Genomic DNA, 23,457 nt, shown 5'->3' with positions numbered 1-23,457 from the left:
CTGAATGACCGCAGACAACGACTGTCAAAACGCTGGCTGCAAGCGCAGGTTCTCGCGGTCTATCACTTCAACGGAAACTGAGCGGCGAATGCACAGCGCATACAAAGGTCAGAGCCGTGTGGAGATAGACGGTGCGGGCGACCAGCACCGCCGGGCAAAGTGCACAGGAGAGGTTGTTGGCAGAGGAGTAGCTGCCCCCCCCCCCCCAGCCCTCCCTCCCGCGCTACTTGCCCGCTTTCATGTTTTCGCGTGGGAGATTGAGTGGCAAGATACGCCTTTGGTGCCGGAGCACAGCACCTCCCCGCCTCCCTCCCTCCCATACCCCCACAGCCTTTCGCGCGACGGTCGCGTTTGCTTTCCGCCGTGCGTTCGCTCTCCCTGATAGCGCGCGGGGGAGTTCGCCCTCCGTGATAGCGCGCGTCCCCCGCGCGCTTTCGCTCGCGCTTACGGCGCGCGGCGCCGATTTTATCGCCCTGGGAATCTATAGGGAACCTCACGACGACGGCGACGGCGACGCCGACGGCAGAAATCCGGTTGAAGTGTCCATATAATTGCTATCGCAATAAAACACTAAGTCAGTTTATACTGATAAATTATTATTTGAAAAGTTTATTATGTGTAATTTCGCAATATGTTGAATATTAGAGGATAAAATGAAGGTCAAATTTCAATTTTCTCAATTTCTTGCTGAAACCTCGCGGCCAGTACCTAAGTGTAAGGTCACGGATTTCAAAGTTTTTTTTTTCGCATTTGGGCAGCGTTGGCCTTGTATAAGTTCCCGAAACTTGCCATGTTAAATCTAGTCCTGCTTTAGAACACAATTTAGTTCATTTTCACCAATAATTTTACTAACTAGGCCTCAGCAGATGCCGTCCAAATCCATCACGTCACGGCGCGGTAGGGCGGGAACTTCAGAGTGGCGTCGTAAGCTGCCTTTTCTATTTGCGCCTTTTCCGGCCACCGAGACTCTATTCGCGGTAACAATGACACTTTTAGTATCCTAGGTGAAATCACTGTTCTCTTTAGTGCCCATTTAATTTTCTCCACAAACGTCACGTACGTCGCTTCATTTCAAATTTAACGAAGAACTATGTGGAGAAAGAAAGTCGTGGTCGACGACATGCGACTCTAAACGACGCGGAGCTTTTCGATTCATCGCCAACTTGAGTGCGAGCCACTGAGGTGAGGTGTGAGACACAAGCCAAGCGCCGACCACGAGTGGGTGAGAGAGAGTGAGAGCAAAGAGAGGAATGGCGGGGAGGTCTGGTTTGCTAGATGAGGCTAGTGCCGGGGGGGTATAGAAAGAGGAGTGCGTTACGCGAGATCATCAGTAGGGCGACCCGTACGGCGGCGTAGCGTGGCAGGTGCCCTGGTGGCGCGACCAGAGCCTCTTCTGCTTGCGGCACGAGTCGACGCGCATCTTGCACCGGCTGGGGTAGGTGACCCCGTCGGTGGCGCACACGGGCTTCGACTCGAAGTCGCACGACGTCGGACAACTGCAGCGCGCGGATCCCAGCCGGTCTTCCGTGCAGTCGCCGTTCCAGGGGCAGTACTTGGCCTCGCACGGCACTGAAACGCAGAACAAGCGGACGGGAACAGTCAGATGGAGCACTGGTTTACCGTACAGGACTGTTCGTGCGCACTCTTTTGTTCCTGAGCACCTCGACTTGAACGTGTACTTGTGCGGGTTACAATCACAGCTGCTCAACGTGATGACGATAAGGCCGTTCCAAAGTTAAGAATCCACACACCGGTTATTAGATACGCCGTAATGCACGGCTACGTATCACTTTCGGCCATCTGCAGTTTTCTAAGTACACTCAAGTTTCAGTACACGGGAATTTATGTATTATGCTTACATCGAAACGCACAAAAAGAACATCGAAATTATGCACGTTTCAAATGTTTTGAACGTGAGGGCCTTGGGACGTTTTGGCCGAAAGAATGTCACTTTTGTTATACTTGAGATTCAAGTTCGTGCGCAAATAGGATGTTAAGGGCAAAATACGACATACGGAAATTGCCTACTTGTATGTGGCGTGCCTTTTTCTTTTGCCTCTGTTAGGTGATGTCATCGTGAAAAAAATCGCTTTGCTAGAGCGCCCACACCAGTTCTCGTGCCACTTCGGACGACGCAGTCATCGAGACGCCACTACTTGTCCAAGGCTCGGCAACATCAGTCACCTACTGCACACTATCATCGTTGTATATGTTGTCTCCTCCACAAATCCCTTCTCGACTTAACGGGACACTAAAGGGAAACAATTGTACATCAATTCAGACTGATAAAGTATGCTTTCAAAACGCTAAGTTTATGAGAAGTTAAAACAAAGTGTAGTTCTGTTATTTGAATTTCCCTACTGAGCCCCAGTGCAGGTACGTCACCGTGACGTGACGGAATTCGCAGTATTTTTTTTTAGTTAGGATTTATTAAAGTCCTTAAACTTGCTTGGTGGAGTATTGTAATCTTTGTAATCTTTTAGAATACAATGTTTAGCACACGTTCAAAGATAAATGAATTAAATAATTTTAGATTAAACAAAAAATTCAGCGGCTGTCCCGTCACTTCCTTAGCTCTTGTCCATGTCTGTGTTGCACTGTTTGCCTAGATGAAGCTAAACCAACTCGTCCAAATGTCACTTTTGATAAAAAATTAACATATGCCATACAAATCCATGAGGTCTTGGTGCGTGAACTTCAAGAAGGCGTAAATACCTCGTACCTGTCTTTTTACCAAGCCTTCTTTTAGGAGGTAGGAGTGAATACTTTGGCATCGTAGAGACGTAATGTACCTGTACACATTACACATTATTTTCTTTAATAAACATTGTAACCAGGTATTAAAACTATTGGCAGGCTTCTTGCCCGAACGACGAACGTTGTGCGTTGATGAGCGTTGTTCATGCTAATGAAAAATACGGTCCCATCCTGCCCAACTTTTGCATTGACGCTTCGTCAAGTGGGTAATTTAGTTAAAAGATCGGCAATTACACTTGTTGCACACAATGAAAGTATACTTTCATTGTGTGCAATAAGTTTAATTGCCAATCTTTTAACTAAATTACCCACTTGACGAGGCGTCAATGCAAAAGTTGGGCAGGATGGGACCGTATTCTGAAACGTTCCCCTAGCCGAAATGGTGCATCATCATCATCAGAGTGGCGTCGTAAGCTGCCTTTTCTATTTGCGCCTTTTCTGGCCACCGAGACTCCATTCGCGGTAACAATGGCACTTTTAGTATTCTAGGTGGAATCACTGTTCTCTTTAGTGCCCATTTAATTTTCTCCGCAAACATCACGTACGTTTGTCCAAGGCTCGGCAACATCAGTCACCTACTGCACACTATCATTGTTGTATATATTGTCTCCTCCACAAATACCTTCTTGAATGTACGTACGTACGTACGTTCTTTTTTCGCTTTCAGGCGTGCGCGCTGATTGGCTGGTTGAGCAAAATTGAATGACGTCGGGCTCAACCACCCAATCAGCTCATCCAATTTTGCTAAAACAGCCAATCAGCGCACGCCTGAAAGCGAAAAAAGAAATTTCGCCTAGGGAAACGTTTCAGAATACGGCCCATGGCGAAAAATTCACAATAATAGAATTTACAGCACCGCAGGTCTTGACCCACCGCTGCATCCCAGTGGCTATTTGGCTTTGCGCTGTTAGGTCGCGGGTTCGATCCCGGGCGTGGCGGTAGCATCACAATGCATGGAGGTGAAATGCAAAGACGCTCGTGTGCTTGCATATAGGAGCATGTTAATGAACCCCGAGTGGTGAAAATCAGTCCGGAACCCCCATTACGGCATGCCTCGTAATCAGATCGCAGTTGTTGACATTTAAAACGCCAGAATTGAATTTTAATTCAGCCTATGTCTTTCATGTCTTTTTTGTTTTGTCTGCAGAAAAAAGTAAACCTCGCGAGATTTAAAACTACCACTTGACAGTGCGTCTGCACACCAGTGACATGAGCGGTTTCAAACGTAAACCTCGTCATTCATTATGCTCAGCACCTGAAGCAGGTTGAAAGCCAGGCCTTCGTGTTTAATAAGGACCCAACATGCGCGCAAAATCTTCTGACGTGTGGTGACAAGAGCGCGGCTAATAATAAGTCACTATTATTGATTGATTAGCATTTCATTGGTTATCGATTGGCGATCGCAAGGTGAAGTGATGCACAGCTGTGCACAGTAACGTCATCGCTAGGCGAGTTTTTGCGAACGCGACGCGGGGAAATGAACAGCTTAAACAGCCCCGCTGTTAAAAGTGCGTGTGGTTGTGTCGTCCTTCAGAATGACCGTCGTTGCCGCTCACGAGAAATAAAATGTGCTCATGCCTTCGATATAAATTCTCTGTGTCACCTGTATGTCGTCTGCTAAACTGCTTCGCTGGTAATCCACCTTCACAGCAGTGGAATGGCACGGGACTTTTTTTTTTAGTTTCGCGGATTTTATCACTGCGCCAAAAAAAGGACCATACAAAGCTAAAACGCTCTTATCGGTCATTTATCAACATCCTCCACCGTTTTTCTATTGCCACCTTATAATTAGGTTATAATTAGGTTATGTTAATAAAAAGTTGTTTATTTAAACTCATTATTCATATACTTACGCAAAATAAATAAACAACTGTTCCTCTCAAATTCCATACCCACTCTTGAATCACGCCGAAAGCAGCTAAGGCTGGCATTCCTTTCCCTCCTTCTCAACAACAGGCTTGAAATGAAACCATCAACTGACATAACGCCTGCAATAACACGACACACAAGACAGCATCATCCGGACTCACTAACACCCTATTATGCTCGAACTGATACGTTTAAATTTTCTTTTCTTTTCTCCCGAGAACAATAGGAGACTGGAACGACAGTTTACAGACACAATGTGACTAAATATTGTATAATTTTGTACTTGCTTGCTCCTAATTTGTTCTCTATTTTTGTATGTATTCTGTTGCCCCTCTGCTTGGACCGAAAGGTCTGCAGTGTGTACTAAATAAATAAATAAATACTGTTGACTAGAATGAACAACGACAATCGACATACAGCAATCGTCGCTTGCGTATAGCCCTCCGTTATTCTAATTTTCACTTTTATTCTCGACAACGTTTAGCCGAGACTGCCACCCACATCATATCCAACAACCGCTTTGTGCCGCAAAACAGGCCACAGAATCAATGAAGACGCTGAAAATAATATAATGTCCTTGATGCATATGAGAACGGCGAGTCAACAGCGGTTGACATCGAAGAAAGACAAGGTTTTCTTGGGCGCATTACTGTACCTCGTGGTTTGTTGTTTAGGTAGCACCGTTTTCGGAATCGGCCCACATTTTTCGCCGAGTAAAGCCACATTTCCGGTCCTGGTATACTGGCGCGCGAAGTTTTAACGAGCGCATCTGCGTTTAATTTCGGCCATTTTACGCTAATTACGCAGAATTTATGCTCCGTAGATAAGTCTAGGCTAACATGGTGCATACTTTTCGCTCGAAGCTTCATTTTAACGCCTTTTTCATCGTCCTATGTGTCCCAGAGCGCTTGTCTGCGTACCCCTATTCTGCGTCCTTTGTCTGCTTTCGCGCTGTTTAGCAAGACCAACTAGCCCGGTCCCATACTCTAGTGTACTAGAAGGCCTCAAATCGTCTAATTTAAGAAGGTGGTTAGATATCATGACCCCACGAGAGTGTTCTACATGTTCCTCTAAAACAGGAACGAAAGCTCGTTCCTCGTTCTTTTCCAATCTTGGAACGAGTTCCCGTTACAAGTTGCTTTAATGCGAAAGGAACGCGTTCCAGTTACATTTCTAACATTGGAACGTGTCGTTACATTAATGTTACATTTGATTTTTTAATTAAAATATGGTGTCGGATAATCCTGTGGCGAAATAAAGTGAGCAATTTAAAACTCACATCGAACTACGTATATTATAAGAATTTGAACATCGCCGGCGTCAGATTATCTGGAGATAAAAAGAATCCAAAGAAACGCTCTTAGACGATTTTTTTAGGCAGCACCGGACATACTCCAGACATGTCTAACTGCAACTTTGTTGCTCGTCTATTACAAGTTCAACACGTACGGCACTTTCCACTTCGGTCTTCAATTGCGCAGTCAGGATACTGCGCTTCAGATCTGGAAATGGAAAGTTACTCACATGCACCAATAGCCTCCTGAGACCCGGACACAACAACGGGACATCATCGCTCTTCAAGGTGGTTTTTATTGCTTACTGTGATGTCATCAACTTCAAAAACAATTTTCAAAATTTGAATAGTGTAGCACCACTGTAGGATGACGTGACGGCGGCCGTACGAGCCGTGCCGTCGTTCCTACTCAAAAGGGAGAAGGTGACGAGCCGAGCGGCGGCTGCAACGACCAGCGTGGCTAGCTTCTAGAACGACACTGCGCGTGCCTAGCTTGCGCCTCGAGCACGCGCTGTGCTTCGTAATTTTTCACTTCTTTGATAGCCGGCGCTGTACCGGCGCTAAGGCACCGACTGAGAGCGCCGATCAAAGCGCCCCGCGTTGCGGCATCGGTGGGCGCTACAATACCACGGATAGATGTCAAAAGCTCCGTCTCCATGTACTTGAAAAAAATCACAGCATATCCACGAAGTGAATGATGATGAGTGGGCGAAGCACCGGGGGATCATTCGGGTAAACCACAGCTACGGACGAGAGATAAAGAAAGCGCTCGTAGGGAACGAGAGACTCAAGGTAGTTTTATCAGCTGTATAAACTTGGACATGCAGCAGCACCAGCAACGCGCAGAACTGTTGTCGACGCCGTCGGCGTTTTGCCCGCGTTCGCACCGAACGCGCGTAAAGTGGAACCGGAACCGGAACCGGAACGTCATCTAGAGAACAATTCATAAAACTACAGGTGGCTACATACTACTACTACTACTACTACTACTACTACTACTACTACTACTACAGAGGAGGGAACGACCCACACCCTAAGGAGCTTCGCCCCTAAAAAAAAACTATCTCCATCATCTCCTCATGTTAGCTGTGGTAAAAACTGCATCTCATTGTTTAAACGCTGAGATGAAGATGGAACAACGTGTAATACATTGCCATATTGCTGCCGCGTCTGGTATTTTCACGAAATCTCGGTGACTTTGAAATACGCCTCGAAGTCTTTCGGCCGTGTGGGACGACACAGAGGTCGAGACCAATTTATTGTCAAATTTCTCGAAAGCGTATGACAAGAGTATGAGTAAACCACTTCTTTACAGTTACACATGCACCGTCGTTCACACCCACAGTGAATATTTTGCGTAATCACTTCCGAGTGAACTTCGCAAAAAAGTTGAAGGCAATGTGCAATGTACAGGGGGTCTCAGGAGAATATAATTAAATTTCTTGCACAAGAAGCCGCATCGAAAAGAAAAATACATCGGCATTTAATGAATGCTGATTCAATATTGCAGTATGAGTGGAAAAAGAAATGTCCAGAATAGATACTCGCTATTTAGTAAAGACTCTTGTTTGAACTCGGCAAGAGTTACATCTCGATGTTAGTGTCCGACAGGCCGGCATGGCGGAAAGAAACTACAGAAGGGAGCGTCACGTGACAATCTTGAAGCCTAGTTATAAAAAAATATAATGGAGAAGTCGCGAAAAAAATGCACCATAGTCACGTGACAGACAAGCGGTAGTTCTTTGCACCTCACGCGGTCGCCCATCCGCCCTGCATGATGTGCTGCATACGTGCGTGCGTCAGTGCGTCTGTTCAGTGCCATGGAACGTGTACAGAAGGAACGCCCTTCCCTCTGCCGTTCCTTCGTAAAAATATCGAGTTACCGTTACAGTTCCACCGACCCTTAAAGGAACCGTGGCGTTCCTCCATTCCTCCCAAAAGGCACTAGTTCCAGAAACGCCGTTCCGTACAACACTGCCCCACGAAGCTCAAATTGATCTTAACTAGCCAAAGAAGATCTTGCCTTCAAAAAACGCCGGCCGCCTTCTTCAAGCCCCAAACAAAATTAGGATGCAACAGGTTCAAGCTCAAAGTAACCGGCAAAACTGAGTAAGCGCAGTCAGGTCAGAGTAAGTTGTTTTACATTGATTAGCAGTAGGCGAGCAAGGGAGGTGTCACACTGGAGGAAACGTTTCGACAAGAGGACTCGTCAAGATGTTGGCTCCAAGGTGAGACTTGCTTTCTTCTCCCATGCGTGCGCTTTGGACATCTCGTTCAAACTAGAAAGATAATCAACGTGACGTCACGTATGCCATTTTGTTAAAGGGATACGGACACAAAAATTGGCGGGTGGTTTTTTTGCGTCGGAACAAAAGTTGAACTGTTGAAAATGACGAATACAAGAAGCTGTTTTGAAAAAAAAGAACGAGAAACATCTTTTTTGGTGCGATTTTCTGTTGCACCTTGCCTCCAAGCGGCCGCCGGCAGAAGCTGAAATTTGACGTCATAACACCCACCCGCGGGCGCGCGCGACGTCGCAGCGTTTCCGGAGTTGTCGGTCCCTTGTAGCGTTTGTTTAACCCCTTTCGACGATCTTCGCACGTGGTCCGTCTGAAACATTATTCCCGTCGGTGCTCCACGCAGGTGGTGCGTCTTACGTGCGCCTTCCCGCGGTCGTCGTTCTGTATTGAAGTATAAACCGCATTCACGCGATCTTGCGCGCGACAGCGACAAGCGATGTGATGGAGATGACTGTCGCGGTCGCTCGTCGCCTACAAGTCGTACCGCATGCGAGCAACGAGACGAGCGACGACTTTGAGCGACGTCTCCCCGGTGTTGCCGGTATGAGGGCGGTGAATACTCGCCGAAACTGGCGTGACGCTTGCTTTATTAATTTAAGTTGATGTGTTTTAGTATAAAGAGCAACATAAATATTTCTAAAGGTCTTGCACTACGATATTATCCTTGCACGTATCAAAATCTAGTCGTTTGCTCGTTCCGTGCGACAATCGGTAGTACTTGACTGATGTATATCCAGTTCCGGCTTCGCGCTATTGGCTAGTCGCTCATAGCACTTCCGGGCGACGAGTGACGAATTCTAGATTTCTAGAACCGAGCGATTGAGCGAAAAGACCGAGCGATCTGTTCGCTCGAAGCCGTCGCTCGTCGCCGTCGCGCACAAAATCGCGTGAATGCGGTTTGGGCTTGACGCGTTCGTCGCGGCGGAAGGAAATGCCTAGACATTGCTGTTATAACAGCATCGTTGGTCGTGACACGCCGTCGCACACGTTTCCCAGAGACGAGAAGGTGGGTAAACTTTGGATACATGCCTGTGAGCCGTCACGCCCAGCCTGGTGACCTCTAAAGAATGACTTCATTTGTGCGGACCACTTCGTCGACGATGATTATGTGACCAGCCCGGCTGTGCTGAAAAGCCTCGGCATGCCACTCAAAAGGCAACATCTAAAGCCTGACGCTGTGCCATCGGTCTTCTCACGAAATCGCAAGGCAAAAATGATCACCGGCACGTTTGAAAACAGGAGGCGAAAAGATGTTTGTACTGTTTTAGTTCACTTGCAGCCTTCTTGAGCACTGTGAGGGCGAGGCTGGGGCGAGATGCCCGAGGCTGGGCACGAAAGCAGTAATGTCTTTAAAAATGTTGGCAAAGTATAGTAAAACAATACAAGGCTAGCGAGCGTGACTCACGAGATCAGTCCAACATGGCAGCGGGGCAGACACACACACAGCTCTGCTTCTCCACAGGCTAAAAGCAGGAAAAACTGGGATGAACGCCAGACAGGTTCTGCCATCTGTCGGGCGGCTGGCGAAGTGGACGTGAGAGTCTTGGGGGTACTGATACCTCACAGCAGTTGCTCACGCCGACGACATAAACTACTATTCAGTCATCCACGCAGTGCTCAAGTACCCCGCAGCTGCCTCACCTGCGGGCGCTCTTGAAAAAAAAACACCGCATATCCACGGGGGGAATGATGATGAGTGGGCGAAGCTGCGGAGGGAATCATCGGTAAACCGTGAATCTTCCGTGTAATTCGCCCAGTCTCACCGCACTAAATCGAACGATTGACTTCCACCAATGACACGCGCCATATGTGACGTCATTCCTACTTTATAACAGCGCCCTTCATTATAATTGCACCATCTCCCGCTTAAGGGGACGCTAGCACAAACGCGTTAGAAACGTGCAGTACTCTCTTGTAAGGGGGAGAGGCCACAGCGTCTTACGCAGCCGTTTACGCATACCGGAACGTGCACCGCGTTTGCCGACGCCATCACATGACTGCTGAGAGAGTATAACCCCCGTATTCATAAACGCTCCGCGACTTGAACTTGACTTGCCACCGCCTTCAACGCGTTTCGAACGCGCTGTCCAAGGCGGTGGCAAGTCAAGTTCAAGTCGAGGAGCGTTTATGAATACGGGGGTAAGGCGGAGAGGCCACAGCGTCTTACACCAGCTTCTTACACGGGCCGTAACGCGCTAGCACAAACGCGTTCTTTCGTTAATGTTGGGTATTTATTGTCATCGTGGTGCGTGTGTCCATGTGCGCTTCGTGGCGTAGTGGTTAGCGCCGCGCGTTCGGAAGCGAGGGGTCCTTGGTTCGATTCCGCGCTACGGACACAACTTTCGGAATTTTCTTTTCTCATAAAAGTAGACGTGGCTACCTACTACGACGACTACTACTACTACATACTACAGAGGAGGGACAGACCCACACCCTAAGGAGCTTCGCCCCTAAAAGCACTTGTACAGAGGAAATGACAAATAATTCTTGCAGAAGCGTCTGGTGCAGAGCGAAATCTTCGAGCTACGGTTCGCGCAAACCTGACCCGTACTTCCACGGCCGCCTGCTCTTCTTCGTCGGTTGACGCGGAAGGCTCGTAACCGTAAGCGGTAATATTTCTTGCCAAGTTAGAATGGTCCTCGTCTTCAGACGTATACTCATCTCTGGTAGAGGCACCAGAACTCAAACGCATGCTCACGATGGCGTCATCGGCGCACTTCGAATGACCACGGCCGGCCGGCTGGCTATCCGACGAGGGTGTCGTGACGTCACGCCTTCCAACACCGGCGGGTCGGGCGGCGAGACGCACGCTCACAAAAACGTCAAAAATAAAGCCGTCGGCTCAAAAATATGCTAAGCGACTGCTTATTTTCGGTGTAATCACACACTGAGGATTCATTTTCATCATTTTCAGATTTTCTGTCCGTATTCCTTTAAGCTATTCACAGCCCGCACTATGCAGCTAGCTGGAGGTATGCACTGTCTTCATCGAAGGCATCAAACTGTTGTACAGCCTGTACGATGAGAACCTGCGCTTTATCTCCATCCGCTTATATCCAGCAGAACAGAAAATAGAACAAAACGGGATACGGCAATGTAACGTGAATATTTCCGATAATTTTACGTCGACGTATACGCGCGACATATTGGAGAATATGCTTATGAAATATTGTAGGGAAATTTCCACGCTATGTGGCGAAGAACACTGAATTTCAGTATGTGTACTTACGGTCTCGCTCATGCAGTCGTCTCCGATATGATTCTCCTGTAAAAAAAGAAAGGTTAGATAAACATTTGGGCAAATTTCTTCGAGGTCCTCACATGAAACTCGAACAGAAAAGTTCGCGAATGGTAAGCCAATATAACAGCACGTAAACAGAGCAAAGAAAATGTTTACGCAAATTTGATTTACACTTAATGAAAGTATTAGCTCGGGCAAAACTCCGATGCCGCCTATTCAAATACACGTAAAACGCGAAAACGCTTTTCTGAGGTAACCACTTGGTCGATAATAATGAAATTGGCTGCATTTGATAGAAAAAGTTTAATTCTAGTGACTGTTGAAAGCAAAACTTTTATTTATTGCATGATTATTTTTACAGAAGTTGCCGAAAATTCGTAAAATTAAAAAGAAAGAATGAAAACACGCAGTTTACAAGGGATTTCGCAGTTTTGTCAACTTAATCCATCAGAACATCCAAAGCGGGCAAACTTGATATATTAATTTATATCTTACGTGAATGTGTTACAATGTTTACGAAGGTTTTGCAAAAGTGCTACTCACGTATTTATGGTATACTTGAGAGCCATGTATAATACGTCAAATTTTTTCGCTTTAGATTCATTATTATGTGCAATTGACAGAATAGCGATATCCTTTTTCAATGGTTACACAGTTGCAAACGTGATAGTATCGTTTTCGGAATACATGCGCTTTCCAGCAACCTTTATAAAAAATTATGGCGTAAATCATAAATTCGCTACCAACAGCCACTAGATTTTGACTTTTTCTTTTAAATGCAATAAACCTCATCAAATTTGGTGCAGTGGTTGCCGAGAAAAATGATTTCATCTTTCCGATGTATTCAGATATGAGCTTCTGAACTAAAGTTTACTCTTAAGCTTGCTGCAATAGATCTCACTAATTTTCATATTTGTTGCACCGTCCACTGATAGCTTAGAATTGGCACCTCACCATCGTCGAAAATGCCTGATTGCACAGCTATACACAAATGTGCTGAACAAACGTCTCCTGCTCTCTACCAGGCGTGTATTGAATGTGATTGCAGCTTTCAGCGTGCTCAAATGTTGAGAGCTATGCTTTTTAGTGAGAAAAATAAAGTGTCGGCAAGCAGCGACACGTTGAACCAGGCGGCGTATCCAAACTCCCTTCACTTCACGTCAAGAAATATTAGAAACTTGCATAGTCATTCAGCCTATCAGGCCGAAATAAATTGCTAAATTAGAAATAGTGAGTAGTAAAATAATCCATGGACTTAACAAAGTATGGGACCAAGCTCGTTGGTTAATGCGAACACATGAAATACCAAGAGAAAACCACGTACGTAGAGCGAAGTGTCAAACAGTTTTATGGACACCGATACAATTAGAAAGGATAATGATCAAGTGAAAGCAAGGTAGAAAAAAGACCCTCGAAAGAACATGCGAGAAACCAGATAAGACCATTTTAACATACTTGCCACAAACGCCACTGCGATTGACGCATTGCAATGTGAGGAAAGGCCTGTTAAATATGAATTCTTTGTACTTTTCAATTATTATTACAGATGTGTACTGTTTCTGTTCTTTTCACGCAAACAGGAAATTTCGCCTCTGCACATCACTTACTCTTTATCAATCCTGTAAATTATTTCTGATTATTAGTTGGATTAATCCATTCGGTTCGTGACCTATCCACCATAGTGGCTGTGGGCCATAAATTTATTGCATAACAACAACATCAACTCAGACAGCTATTTGTTATTCTCGGCACAAACAGTGGCGTCCAACACGATTAACTGAAGTTTCGCTAGCCAGGTAGCGCTGCCACTGCCCATCGCTATATACCCTTTTCACGGCGATCCCGTGGGCGCCACCATAATTGATCACGCAATAACGCGTTAATCACTTGCCTCAGCTGCCTTCGTGTTTACAATGGATGTGCATGATGTCCCGGTGCGGCTAAGCAAACCTCTGTTTCGACGGATATCGTAGACAGCGACTGGGTGAAGGACACAAAGCTTTGGCCACAGCTTCAGAGGACATGTAAGCGCTTTCGGAGCTCATTATGCCTTGTCCAAACGGCGCGAGCAGCATATACGGTGCTTGTACTAAAATCGGGGCTAGTAATGTATTCCAAGCTGTGCAAATTTTCCGCTTATGAATTAAATCGCGGTCAGTGTGTCTTGCTGTCCTTCCTGTATTTTCCCATCATTTTGAAGCAGCAGCTTGTCATGTTTCTGATTCAGTGACGGTCCTTGGTGCGGTCGCTATCGGATTGTTAATTTTCTGCCTAATCACTCGCGGGTGTGCTCAGTTGAGGTACATTTGTCCTTCCTGCGCACAAAGCTTGGAATGTAAATGCGCTTTACTTTGCAATAGCTTTAGCTAAGACGTATTATCGCTAGTCACTCGCTTGCTCTGTGGGCCATCACGAAACTTTAAGCTTCGAGCATTCGTCTGCGGTTGGTGTAGTCGCAATCGTCGACGTCACCTATGCTTGGGCGCATTGATTCCATTTTACTTTATTCCAACTCCAACGCATTTCTGCCGTCACCGCCGTGAGGTTCCGTGTAAAGTCCAAGAGTGATAAAATTGTTGCCGCACGCCTTATTCTGCATGTGAGAGTGAAAGCGTGAGGGGGTGAGCCGGCGATCGCGGCTTATCTCGTGCACTCAAGAAAGCGAAGCGGGAAGTCAGCGCGCCGTCTTCCAGTCGCGCGCAACGCTCCGGAGGGAGCGTGGAGGGGGGGGGGGGGGGGAGGGCTCCGTGCCGCCCGCGTGGCCATGCCCGCCCGCCGCACTGCATGGCTCCGGGAATAGGGTAGGGAGGGGGGGTGGGGGGCGTACAACGCCGCGCGCAACCACCCGGGCGGCTGTATCTTGGAAGCCATCAGCGGCGGGGGCAGAGTGCGTCCTCCCTTCGCTGTGTTTTCGCGGATTAGCGCGCGTTGATGCGAGCGGTGGGACGAAGGTCAATTGGCTCGCTGCTGCTTCCGCGCTTACTCACTAGAGCATTTTGACAGCGAGTTTCCGCTGTCATCGATTGAGATGCGTTCATGTTTCCTTGTGCGTGCGTGACACCATGCTTGTTAATTTAGTTAGTATGCCTATGTTTACAAGTTTATACGGCCGATAAAACTACTATCCTTACTTCGTATAGTATTAGTCTGTCCGCTAATTTGCTATCAAAGTCGATGCTTCGCCTCTCGGGCGAAACTGCGACTTGTCCTTGAAACGGGGGCGATAGAGTTGTGTAAGTTTGAGTGCGAGTTTGGGTAGATGTGTATAGATGATGTGCGAGAAACTTAGTTACTGTGCCAGCAAGTGGCGATACTCCCTTGTCACTGTGTAACGGGCGGTACTCACTCTTGCGGATGTTCCGTAGTCGAAGTCGTTTGCTTGGAGGTTATCGATAGAACGCTGGTGCATGCGTGAGTTTTATTTTTTTATCTTCAAGGAAAGACTTGAATCACGAAGGGCATCGCGAATTGCACGCACGTGTACTTAACCCGCTCGAAATCTTAACTGGAGCGGAACAGCGCGAACGAAAAGAACAGCACAGCCATAGACTCTAAGCAGTATTCAGTCTTAAAAAAGTACAGCCGTATAAAAGAAAGCAAGAACCGCAGACAGATGAAGTACCAGAGTTTCCCCAGACAGACGGCATTAAACATGCCGAGGCAAACAATCGCAAGGCAAGCGTCACACTAATGCAAGGTGAACAGCAAGGATTAAGCGTGAAGGAAAAGTGACGGTAAGCTACCAGTGACGCTTAGCCGCACTAGGCGGCGGCACAGCACCTCAGCCATTGGTTACGTAAGCCACACTGACCGTTGACAGCGGCCTGCAGCTTGTCCAGGTTGGGCAGCGTGAGGCGCAGCGGAGACGACAGCAGCCTGGTGCGGCCCTCGGAGGCGCCGCCCTTGAGCAGGAAGAGGCGCGTGTCGCCCTGCGTGAGCCGCGTGCCGCACAGGGCCTCGTTGTCCAGCCCCTCCACCAGGAGTACGGAGCCGCCCAGCTCGCGGGGCCCGCCCTTCAGCGGACGATGCACACGGACGCTCACCTGCGCGGCAACAGGTGGCATTCACTCCGGCGACTGACGGAGGTCGCACGACCAACCGCGACTGGCGACTCACGGTGGCCACTGTTCACACCGGCGAGTGCGATGTGCTCGTCGCCACACCTGAATGCCACACAAATTCAGTGTCGCTCGCGTCTGCTCGCATCGACATGGCTGCGTCAGTAAACATCAACGTATTCCGACGTCCGTCTCTTGTGCCGCTGATTGGTTCAGGAGCGTGGCAACTCAGTTGCGGACGTGAAAAACCGAGCAGCGAGCGACTAAGCCATAACGGCCGCACTTCGACCAAAGCGACCAACTTCGGTGCGCGATCTCTGCGGCTCGCCGCTGTGAATATACATTCAATTGATGTTCTACGAAAGAAACTCGCACTTTGGAAGGATCGAGCCCGCAGTCTTCGAGATACACTGGCATTGTGCTACGACAAAATGGTTGCAGAAGTCATCTATGATGACCTATACAGGTATTTTTAGGCCGTACACATTTTTTTCTAAATGACCTATAAGCGCCAGTGAACATTGTATTAATTCACAGGAGTTCCTAAGTGAGGCGGACATGCTTTGCCGTGAGGTTCAAAGAACGTGAGGTTCAAAAGACTAAATTATTAAAAATTATTAGTTAGCATTTTTGTAAGTGCATCGGGAGCAGTTGATTAATTGACAAATTTGGAGGCAAACATCTTTCAATGCACCCGCATTCGAAGTCTTCAACGTCGCGCTAATTCGAGATATTCATCATTGGATTTCAAAGCTCAATCGAGGAAATACCAATACCGAGCGCGTCCCACTGCTACGTCAGATGAAAACGCCCCGTAAAGAAGTGTGTGACGATTCTAGAATGATGGCATGTCGTGGCAAATTCAGACACGGCACATAGCTGCGCACCTTTGCCAGGCAAAGGTGCGCAGCTATGTGCCGTGTCTGAATTTGCCACGACATGCCATCATTCTAGAATCGTCACACATGCCGTTTTGGCCTGCCGCGACTGGCCAAAACGTTCAGTTTCACATTACGTCACGCATTTCGTCACGGATCATTTCTTTGTTTTCGATATAATAGTGGGGCCACCATTCCCGCGCTCCCGGCACTCTCGGTCCCCCTATTGGCGGAAGCTATTTACCGTTGACATTCCGTGAAGAATATCTCGAGTTATGTGCGATTTTCAAGATTTTATAACAAGTGACGCTGCATTGAAATATAACTGCCTCCAAATTTGGCATTTCAATAAGTGCTTCCACGCCACTAATTAAACGCTAATTAATGATTTCGCGTTAATTGGACTTCGGAGCTCACATTATGAGCGCGCGAAGTATGTCCGCCTCACCTGGGAACTCGTCTGCATATAGGCTCTTTTTATAAAACGTATGGATGGTCTAAAATGAACACCCTGTATACGAGAATGCGGTAGCATTACAACGCCACAGCGAATTATGACGTGATTGATAAGTTTGTATATGACCCACTTGTCTAATTTGCCAACCTACAGAAAACAAGCCTATGACCTTTGCCGGAAGAAAACCGTGGTTTCTGTCTTTTTGTTTTCCTTTTTTTTTTTTTGTCTTCTCGATCCACCAAAGAAGTCAATAGAGACAGACCGGATTCATTTTCGTTACCGCTGGTGGCTTAATGAAATAACTCTTGCATTCTGTGAATCAAGCAATAGACCGAAGAACAAGCTGCCATACTGACGAATTTGCTTCAGCAGGGCACGCCACGTGCACTTGTACGTACAAGAAAAGCCAATTAAGGACGTCCTTCTCCTTACTGCGAGCATAACATATATACAAGGTATCCGCAACTTAAAATTTTAGATTCATCCAGACACGAAATTATCTTTCTTAAAACCACCATCTGGAGGATTTCTTTACGTACTAGCACACCCTTAAACAGCTTACCTGGGCATAACAGGTAATATGTCCCAGCGTTTACTAATGGGGCTACAGTAGCGAGAGAAACCTTCTATTGAATGCAGCCTTTCAGAAAGCTATACAAAATTTGATGACATTCTTTTCTTTTTTACATTTTTGATGCACGTCTCCCACGTCGGTATTTTAACCCGTCTTACAGTGAGTATCCCGTCTGTCTATGCAGCGATTATATGTATATGCGTGCTGCATTAATGCTCCTTAAGTACAGATTTAACAAACTACATCGTTCAATTTTCCTTGCCTACACCCACGCTTAGGGATGCAATCCATTCATAGGTGTCAAAGGCAAATATATGTAAATATTTTGCTAGGCAGTTCTATGGTTGAAAATATCTCAGCGCCTGCAAAAGTGTTAAGAAAGCACTTCACCCGTCAGCCTACCCTTCATACACTCCTAAATTATCATAAAGGTGTCTCGAAGTTGTCAACTTTATTCACAGACTCAGATATATGAATCTTTATTTAGAAAAGAAAGCTGTGAACTTACTTTCCCACTCTGAGATGCAGGGGGAAGGGGGATCGTATGAGAATCTTTTTCTCTTGAATTTTTTCACGTTCAGTTCTCATGAACATCAGTGTACCAGAAACCTAGCGACTACTTGCAAATAATTCTACGTGACTCATGTTAAAAGACCAACAGTGGTCTGCGTAAAGCCCCTCTTTCAAGTTGTACTGTATACATTATTCACACATTCTGTCCTGTGCCACTTAGCGCGCCTCGCATACACGGAAGTAGTCGAGCCCTCTGCTGTTGCGTCGGATGAGGCTCCTGAGACGAGTCGCTCCTGCAGAGCTTGCTAATAAATCATGTCCGTAGAACTCGACCAATTGTAATAATATGCGGTGCGTGGGTGTGTAAAAAAATGAAAACAAATAAAGACAGTGCGCTGTGCGGTGGCAAAGAGGACACCGACTCTTGGCCGGTACCCATAAGTGGGTAGGTGCCAAAGGGTATGTACCGTAAGGCGCCACTGTTGACGCTCACAAATCGGGGTCGATGGTGATTATGATGATTATGATCTTACGGTACATACCCTTTGGCACAAACGCCCTCACGGGTATTGGCCAACAGTCGATGGCCTCTTCGCCACCGCACGGCGCACTGCCTCCATTTGCTTGCTTGTGTTTCTTTTTTTTTTCTTCCTTTTTTCCACACTCGCGCACCTACACCAGTTAAGCGTGGTTTCGCATGGTGAAACGCACCTGCGCCCCATCCTGGAGCAGCCGTTCCACGGTGGCGGTGATGACGAGGTCAGCCTCGGCCACCGGCAGCCGGCTCTCGGGGCAGTCGTCGAAGATGCGCCTACGCCGAGCTTCGCCTTCTTTCGGCAAGACACATAGGAGAAGCAGAATGCAGGTCACGCGGAGCCAGACGGCGCCCGATGACGGTGGGCACCACCAGAAGAAGCAGCACGGCCTGCGTGTGTAAAAGGCATGCTTGTTGCTAGAGAAGAGCTGAAAGCTAGGTCATCGGCAGTAGCGTAGTCTGAGAGGACATATTTGGTATATATAAAGGGTGTGTCATCTATCATGCACCAAGATTTAAAAATATGCAAATTCCACGTAGCCGGACAAAGCCAAGGTTTTCCGTCGTTTGGAGATACCCAGATTATTTTTTGCATTCCACCTAATTGTATGTTTTAATTAATTAGAACTAATTAAGTAATTAGGTCGAAATCCAAATAAAAAGGTTGCCGTGCGGCCAAGCCGTCACTAGTATTATTTTAGGACAAGCTTGATGATGTCTCTTACCATGAAGTATTACCGAAACCATCATTGTTTTCTCCCTCAGCAATTTGGCCATTATGAACGCCTTTCTAACTATTTTAGTTTTTAGTACTTATTACAGTTTGCACGAGTTCAGTCGTAGGCTCGGTTTGAACGGTGAATGAAATTTTATGCGTAAATGTCAAATAACCCATCGAGCGAAATGTAGCTCCACTAACGTGAAACCTGGGGAGGTGTGAAGCATGCAGTGATGCACTGCTAATGGGCTCATACTGCCTTAAGCAATGGTGACAACCCCGTAAACGCGGCCTCCCCATTACGACGACAGAAGTGAAATTCTACGCTGAAATAATGAGTGGCAACGCAGCCAGCTCTGTAAGTAACGACGAAGACGAACGCGGGAACAGTGGCACGAGCCGCTTGCTTTACCGTGACGATGACGACAGGAGACGCCGACAGCCCGAGGTGCCTCGCACCTAAAATAATCGGACTAACTCCAAGCGACGGCAAACATTACCTTGGTTCTGTCCATCTACGTGGAATTTGCATATCTTTTAATCTTGGTGCATGGTATTTGAAACGTACACCTTGTATATATACCAAATATGTCATCTCAGGCTACGCTAGTGCCGTTCACACACACACAGAAGGTGACGAAATATACAAGCTTATGTGATCGTGCCTCATTCATTTTCACTCGTACAATGTTTTATGTTACTACCACCTCAGTGAAATAAAGGTTATAAACAGGGATAAGGTGCCTCTGAAGGCAGGCCAACGTTTCGATAGGAGGACCTATCTTCGTCAAATGCGGCCTCAAAATTACCCAACGCATTGCTGCTACGCTACTCACGTCATTCTTTCAACTCGTCTTGTTACTCGCACACTGACCGGCTGAGCGGCTCTTCAAAGACCTCAAACGCACGCCGCCTACGACACATCGATCTGAACTCTCCCTAACCTCTCTCTCCCCCAACACCCTCTTATGTCGTTTTTTTTTCCGTGTTCCCACTCACCCGCTCTTGTCCCCTCGTCTCAGAAACCAGACGTCAAACGACAGCGCTCATTTTATTTTCAGTCCCTCTCTTTACAGCCAGCCGCCACCGACAACGACGTGACGTCACTCTACTAACCCGTTACAACTAACCTGCCGAGGATGACGAGCGCGCCTTTGACGAAGATAGGTCTTCCTATCGAAACGTTGGCCAGCCTTTCTGAGGCACCTTATCCCTGTTTACAACCTTTACATCACGTGTGATACTCCATCTGTCCGCCCCCTTTTTTGATTTTGAACCACCCTATTGTGAGCACTTCGTGGGCAGTGCACTTCTGTAAACGCATGAGGTGCGGCCAACTTCTCACTTCCTCGTTGACTTTCCTCAATTACGTTTTTCACTCCTCACCCGTGATCGGTACGCGCCTGTCCTTATTACGCGTATCGCGCAAATCTTGGCCTTTACATGCGAGATATCAGCGTACTCGCCTGAGAGATACCTGTGTACCTGTAGGATACCTACGAGACATTTGTGAGATATGCCTATCTCTTTTGGCATAGTTTACATCAGTAAAGCTGGCCGATCCGTAAACGACGGCTTATAGAGCAATTTCTTAATGTCAGTCACGTAATTCAAGCTCATCTTGGTCTGCGGTGCCGTGACTGGGGCTCCACACCCGCCTTCAATAAATGTAGGATTATTTCTATGGGAATAAATAAGCGCTTACCAGAAAAATTATCGAGGCTGCCGAAATAGCAGGTGTGGGTAGAAAATGTGCAAGCTGTGCATATGTACCCTTGCGCGAAGAAGAGTTGACATTCACAAAAACCACCACCAATGCGCGATATATTTCCGTCAGAAGTGTTATCTCTATATGTTTGTCTTCTTTTGCTGCGGTTATCAGCATAAAAATACAAAATAAATGTTTTGTTGTAAAGTACAGCGCTGTGTATGTCGTCTTTGTCCCTATCTTCGTCGTCGTTGGATTTCTGTGCCCCTATATAGGATGCCCGTTGTTCTTTTTTTACTAGATAGCATGCTTAGCGGTGAATCACGCGAATAAAAAAAATACTCCCCGCTGGTTTCAGTAAACTTAGTTTCTCCTCACAATAATCTATTTCAGGTATAATTATGTTACGAAGTAAGTCGTGTCTGCGGCCATCTTCTTTATTTTAGCAATATAAGAGCGATAAATGACAGGTGTGATGAAACTGTGTTTTAGTATATATAAATATTTTCGATAAATTCATTGGCGAACGTGTCAACCTAGTACGTCTGGTTTTAGCCATTTGAGACACCGCGCTCGACGTTACTCTTGCTTATGCCCGGACCAGATCTGCCTACAATCACTGTACACCAATTGCTGCGACATTCCATATATGCGCTATCGTTCGTAAAACAATAACAAATGAAAAATCAAAAGTAAGTTTACATAGAAGTTAAAGTTTACAACGCAATGGTGTAGTAGCGGACAATCCTTAGAAGATGAATAGCATGGTTTCAAGACAAGTGCCCAAGGCAGCCCACGCAAGGCTGACTAATCCGTTGTCGAGGCGAGGAAGGCGTGCACATGCAAGAAACAGGGGCCACCGCGAGATGTGTTTTCGCGCACTTTGTGGCGACAGACTTTAATGTGAACTCGCCATGAAATCAAATAGCGTGGGTCATACAAGAAGAACGCAATTAACGTTTGGGTCAGCACAAGTTCTGTATACAATGGCGGCGACGTAACGGTGCTATTTTAGGTGGCGCTATAGTGTCAGCAAGTATTTAATAAGAGGATGGCAATTAAGCAGAGTAGACAAAAGCCTGCTTTACAACCAAGCCATTTGCTGAGTTAGCAGCGATCGCGAATGGAACTAGTGTCGCAGCTGCAGCAAAGAACTCTCGATGAATCGATGATGAGGCTGACACCTATCTCTGAGTATGACAGGTGTCGGCGTGCATATTTCCTAAAGCGGCGACGGCGATGTCAACAACGGTGAGCAAGTCGCGGAACTTTGACGGCCTTGTACTAACGGTAGCCTAGCTGGCCGCAGAATATATATACGCCCTCCAGCTGCAGGACTCGCCTGGGGTATAATACGTGCACCGAGCGTGAACCCGTAGCTCCGTTTGGCACACCTATGCAAAGCGACACACATGGGCAGCGGTGGCATAGAGGATCACCGGCGGTGTTTCGAACCTCCCAGTAACGGAGTTGCGCTACTCAGCGGCGAGACTCACCCGGTCCGCTCCATATCCTCGTCGCTGCTCGGTCTCCGAAACGGGTGCTGTCGCCCGATCGGTGCCGCCCACTCGTCGGCGGCGTACGAGCACGTCGGGACGCGTACGGACATCCCAGAAGCGGCCGCGGCGCGTGGGTGCCCAACAGGTTCTTCGGCGGCACCGACGTGGGCCCCGCGACGGGCCTCCTCCGCCGATCGAGCCAGAGGCGGCACTACTGCGGCCGTCACCGAACACGGCCGGCGCGCGCAAGTTTACGTTCGCGCGCGGTCGTCGGCGCTTACTGCTTCGCCTGCCCCACCCGGATGACTCGCCCGCAGTGGTCGAAGTACAGTCGAGGGAACGGCGCTCGCTCCACTTCCGCACCTGGCGTTGGGTTGTTATTCTGGGGCAGCGCCCCACAGAATTCTTTTTTTCAAGAAATATATATATTTTTTTTAAATTGAGGAGGCGCTGTCTGTGGCGTGTAGCATTTGCTCTTCTGTGTAGCACTTACTCTACTGACTATAAATTAATGCCGTAATGGATATATCTCTCCTCAAGTCGTCCATCGTCAGCATGCGCGGATCCAAGGGGGATGTCCACACGTTTGATTACTGAAGAGCACCAGCAAGTAAAAACTCGTCGTCATCATCAATCATCATCCCAAGATAGACGTTTATGCCAAAAGTGGCCAAAGTTTAGTCACTCATATGGCTCACGGTCGGACAACTATTTACCCACTCGAACGCATCACAGCACTGCATTCCATCCGTTCCTTCGATAAAGAGACTGGGCAAATCACACCCTCTGTTGTTAAATTGATGAGTGCCCAGATTTACGTACATACTATACTTAACAACAATCCAATGCAACAGCGGAAGGGATCGAAACGTTCTCAGACTTCCGAAAAGAGTCCCGAGGCTGCCGTGACTAAAGATACGTTGCTTGGACGCGGAAGAACACGTGGCGGAGGGACGCGTGCTCTTCGCTTTTCGTGGTGCGCCTTACCATGTTCAAAACGGTGCCATTTAAAGAACGCGCCGATACTCTTACTTTCCTATAAACCTCAGAAACCTT

The 23,457-nt window shown here is 47.3% G+C and overlaps 1 protein-coding gene across 1 annotated transcript; it reads right to left on the bottom strand.

The window, feature by feature from the left end:
* Positions 1-303: 303 nt before the first annotated feature.
* LOC119445329 (agrin) lies at positions 304-22,664 on the bottom strand. Its single transcript, XM_037709640.2, has 5 exons — positions 22,399-22,664; positions 18,653-18,866; positions 15,273-15,504; positions 11,450-11,485; positions 304-1,569 (listed from the first exon to the last, which is right to left on the bottom strand). Exons 1-5 carry the CDS (start codon positions 22,509-22,511, stop codon positions 1,328-1,330), a joined length of 837 nt encoding a protein of 278 aa, XP_037565568.2. The 5' UTR covers positions 22,512-22,664; the 3' UTR covers positions 304-1,327.
* Between the last annotated feature and the right edge of the window lie 793 nt (positions 22,665-23,457).

Source organism: Dermacentor silvarum, chromosome 3 (assembly GCF_013339745.2).
Source record: "Dermacentor silvarum isolate Dsil-2018 chromosome 3, BIME_Dsil_1.4, whole genome shotgun sequence".
Taxonomy (NCBI): domain Eukaryota; kingdom Metazoa; phylum Arthropoda; class Arachnida; order Ixodida; family Ixodidae; genus Dermacentor; species Dermacentor silvarum.
The sequence above is the reverse complement of the archived record's forward strand: the minus strand, read 5'-3'. Positions and strand labels throughout refer to the sequence as shown.

Bases quoted from the DNA above. Each gene is read 5' to 3' on its own strand.
- LOC119445329 (XM_037709640.2), bottom strand. From the start codon at position 22,511: ATGTCCGTACGCGTCCCGACGTGCTCGTACGCCGCCGACGAGTGGGCG. The intron at 15,505-18,652 runs GTGCGTTTCACC...GTTGCCGCGCAG, and splicing joins TGCTCCAGGATGGGGCGCAG to GTGAGCGTCCGTGTGCATCG. The intron at 11,486-15,272 runs GTCAGTGTGGCT...CTTTTTTTACAG, and splicing joins GCTGCAGGCCGCTGTCAACG to GAGAATCATATCGGAGACGA.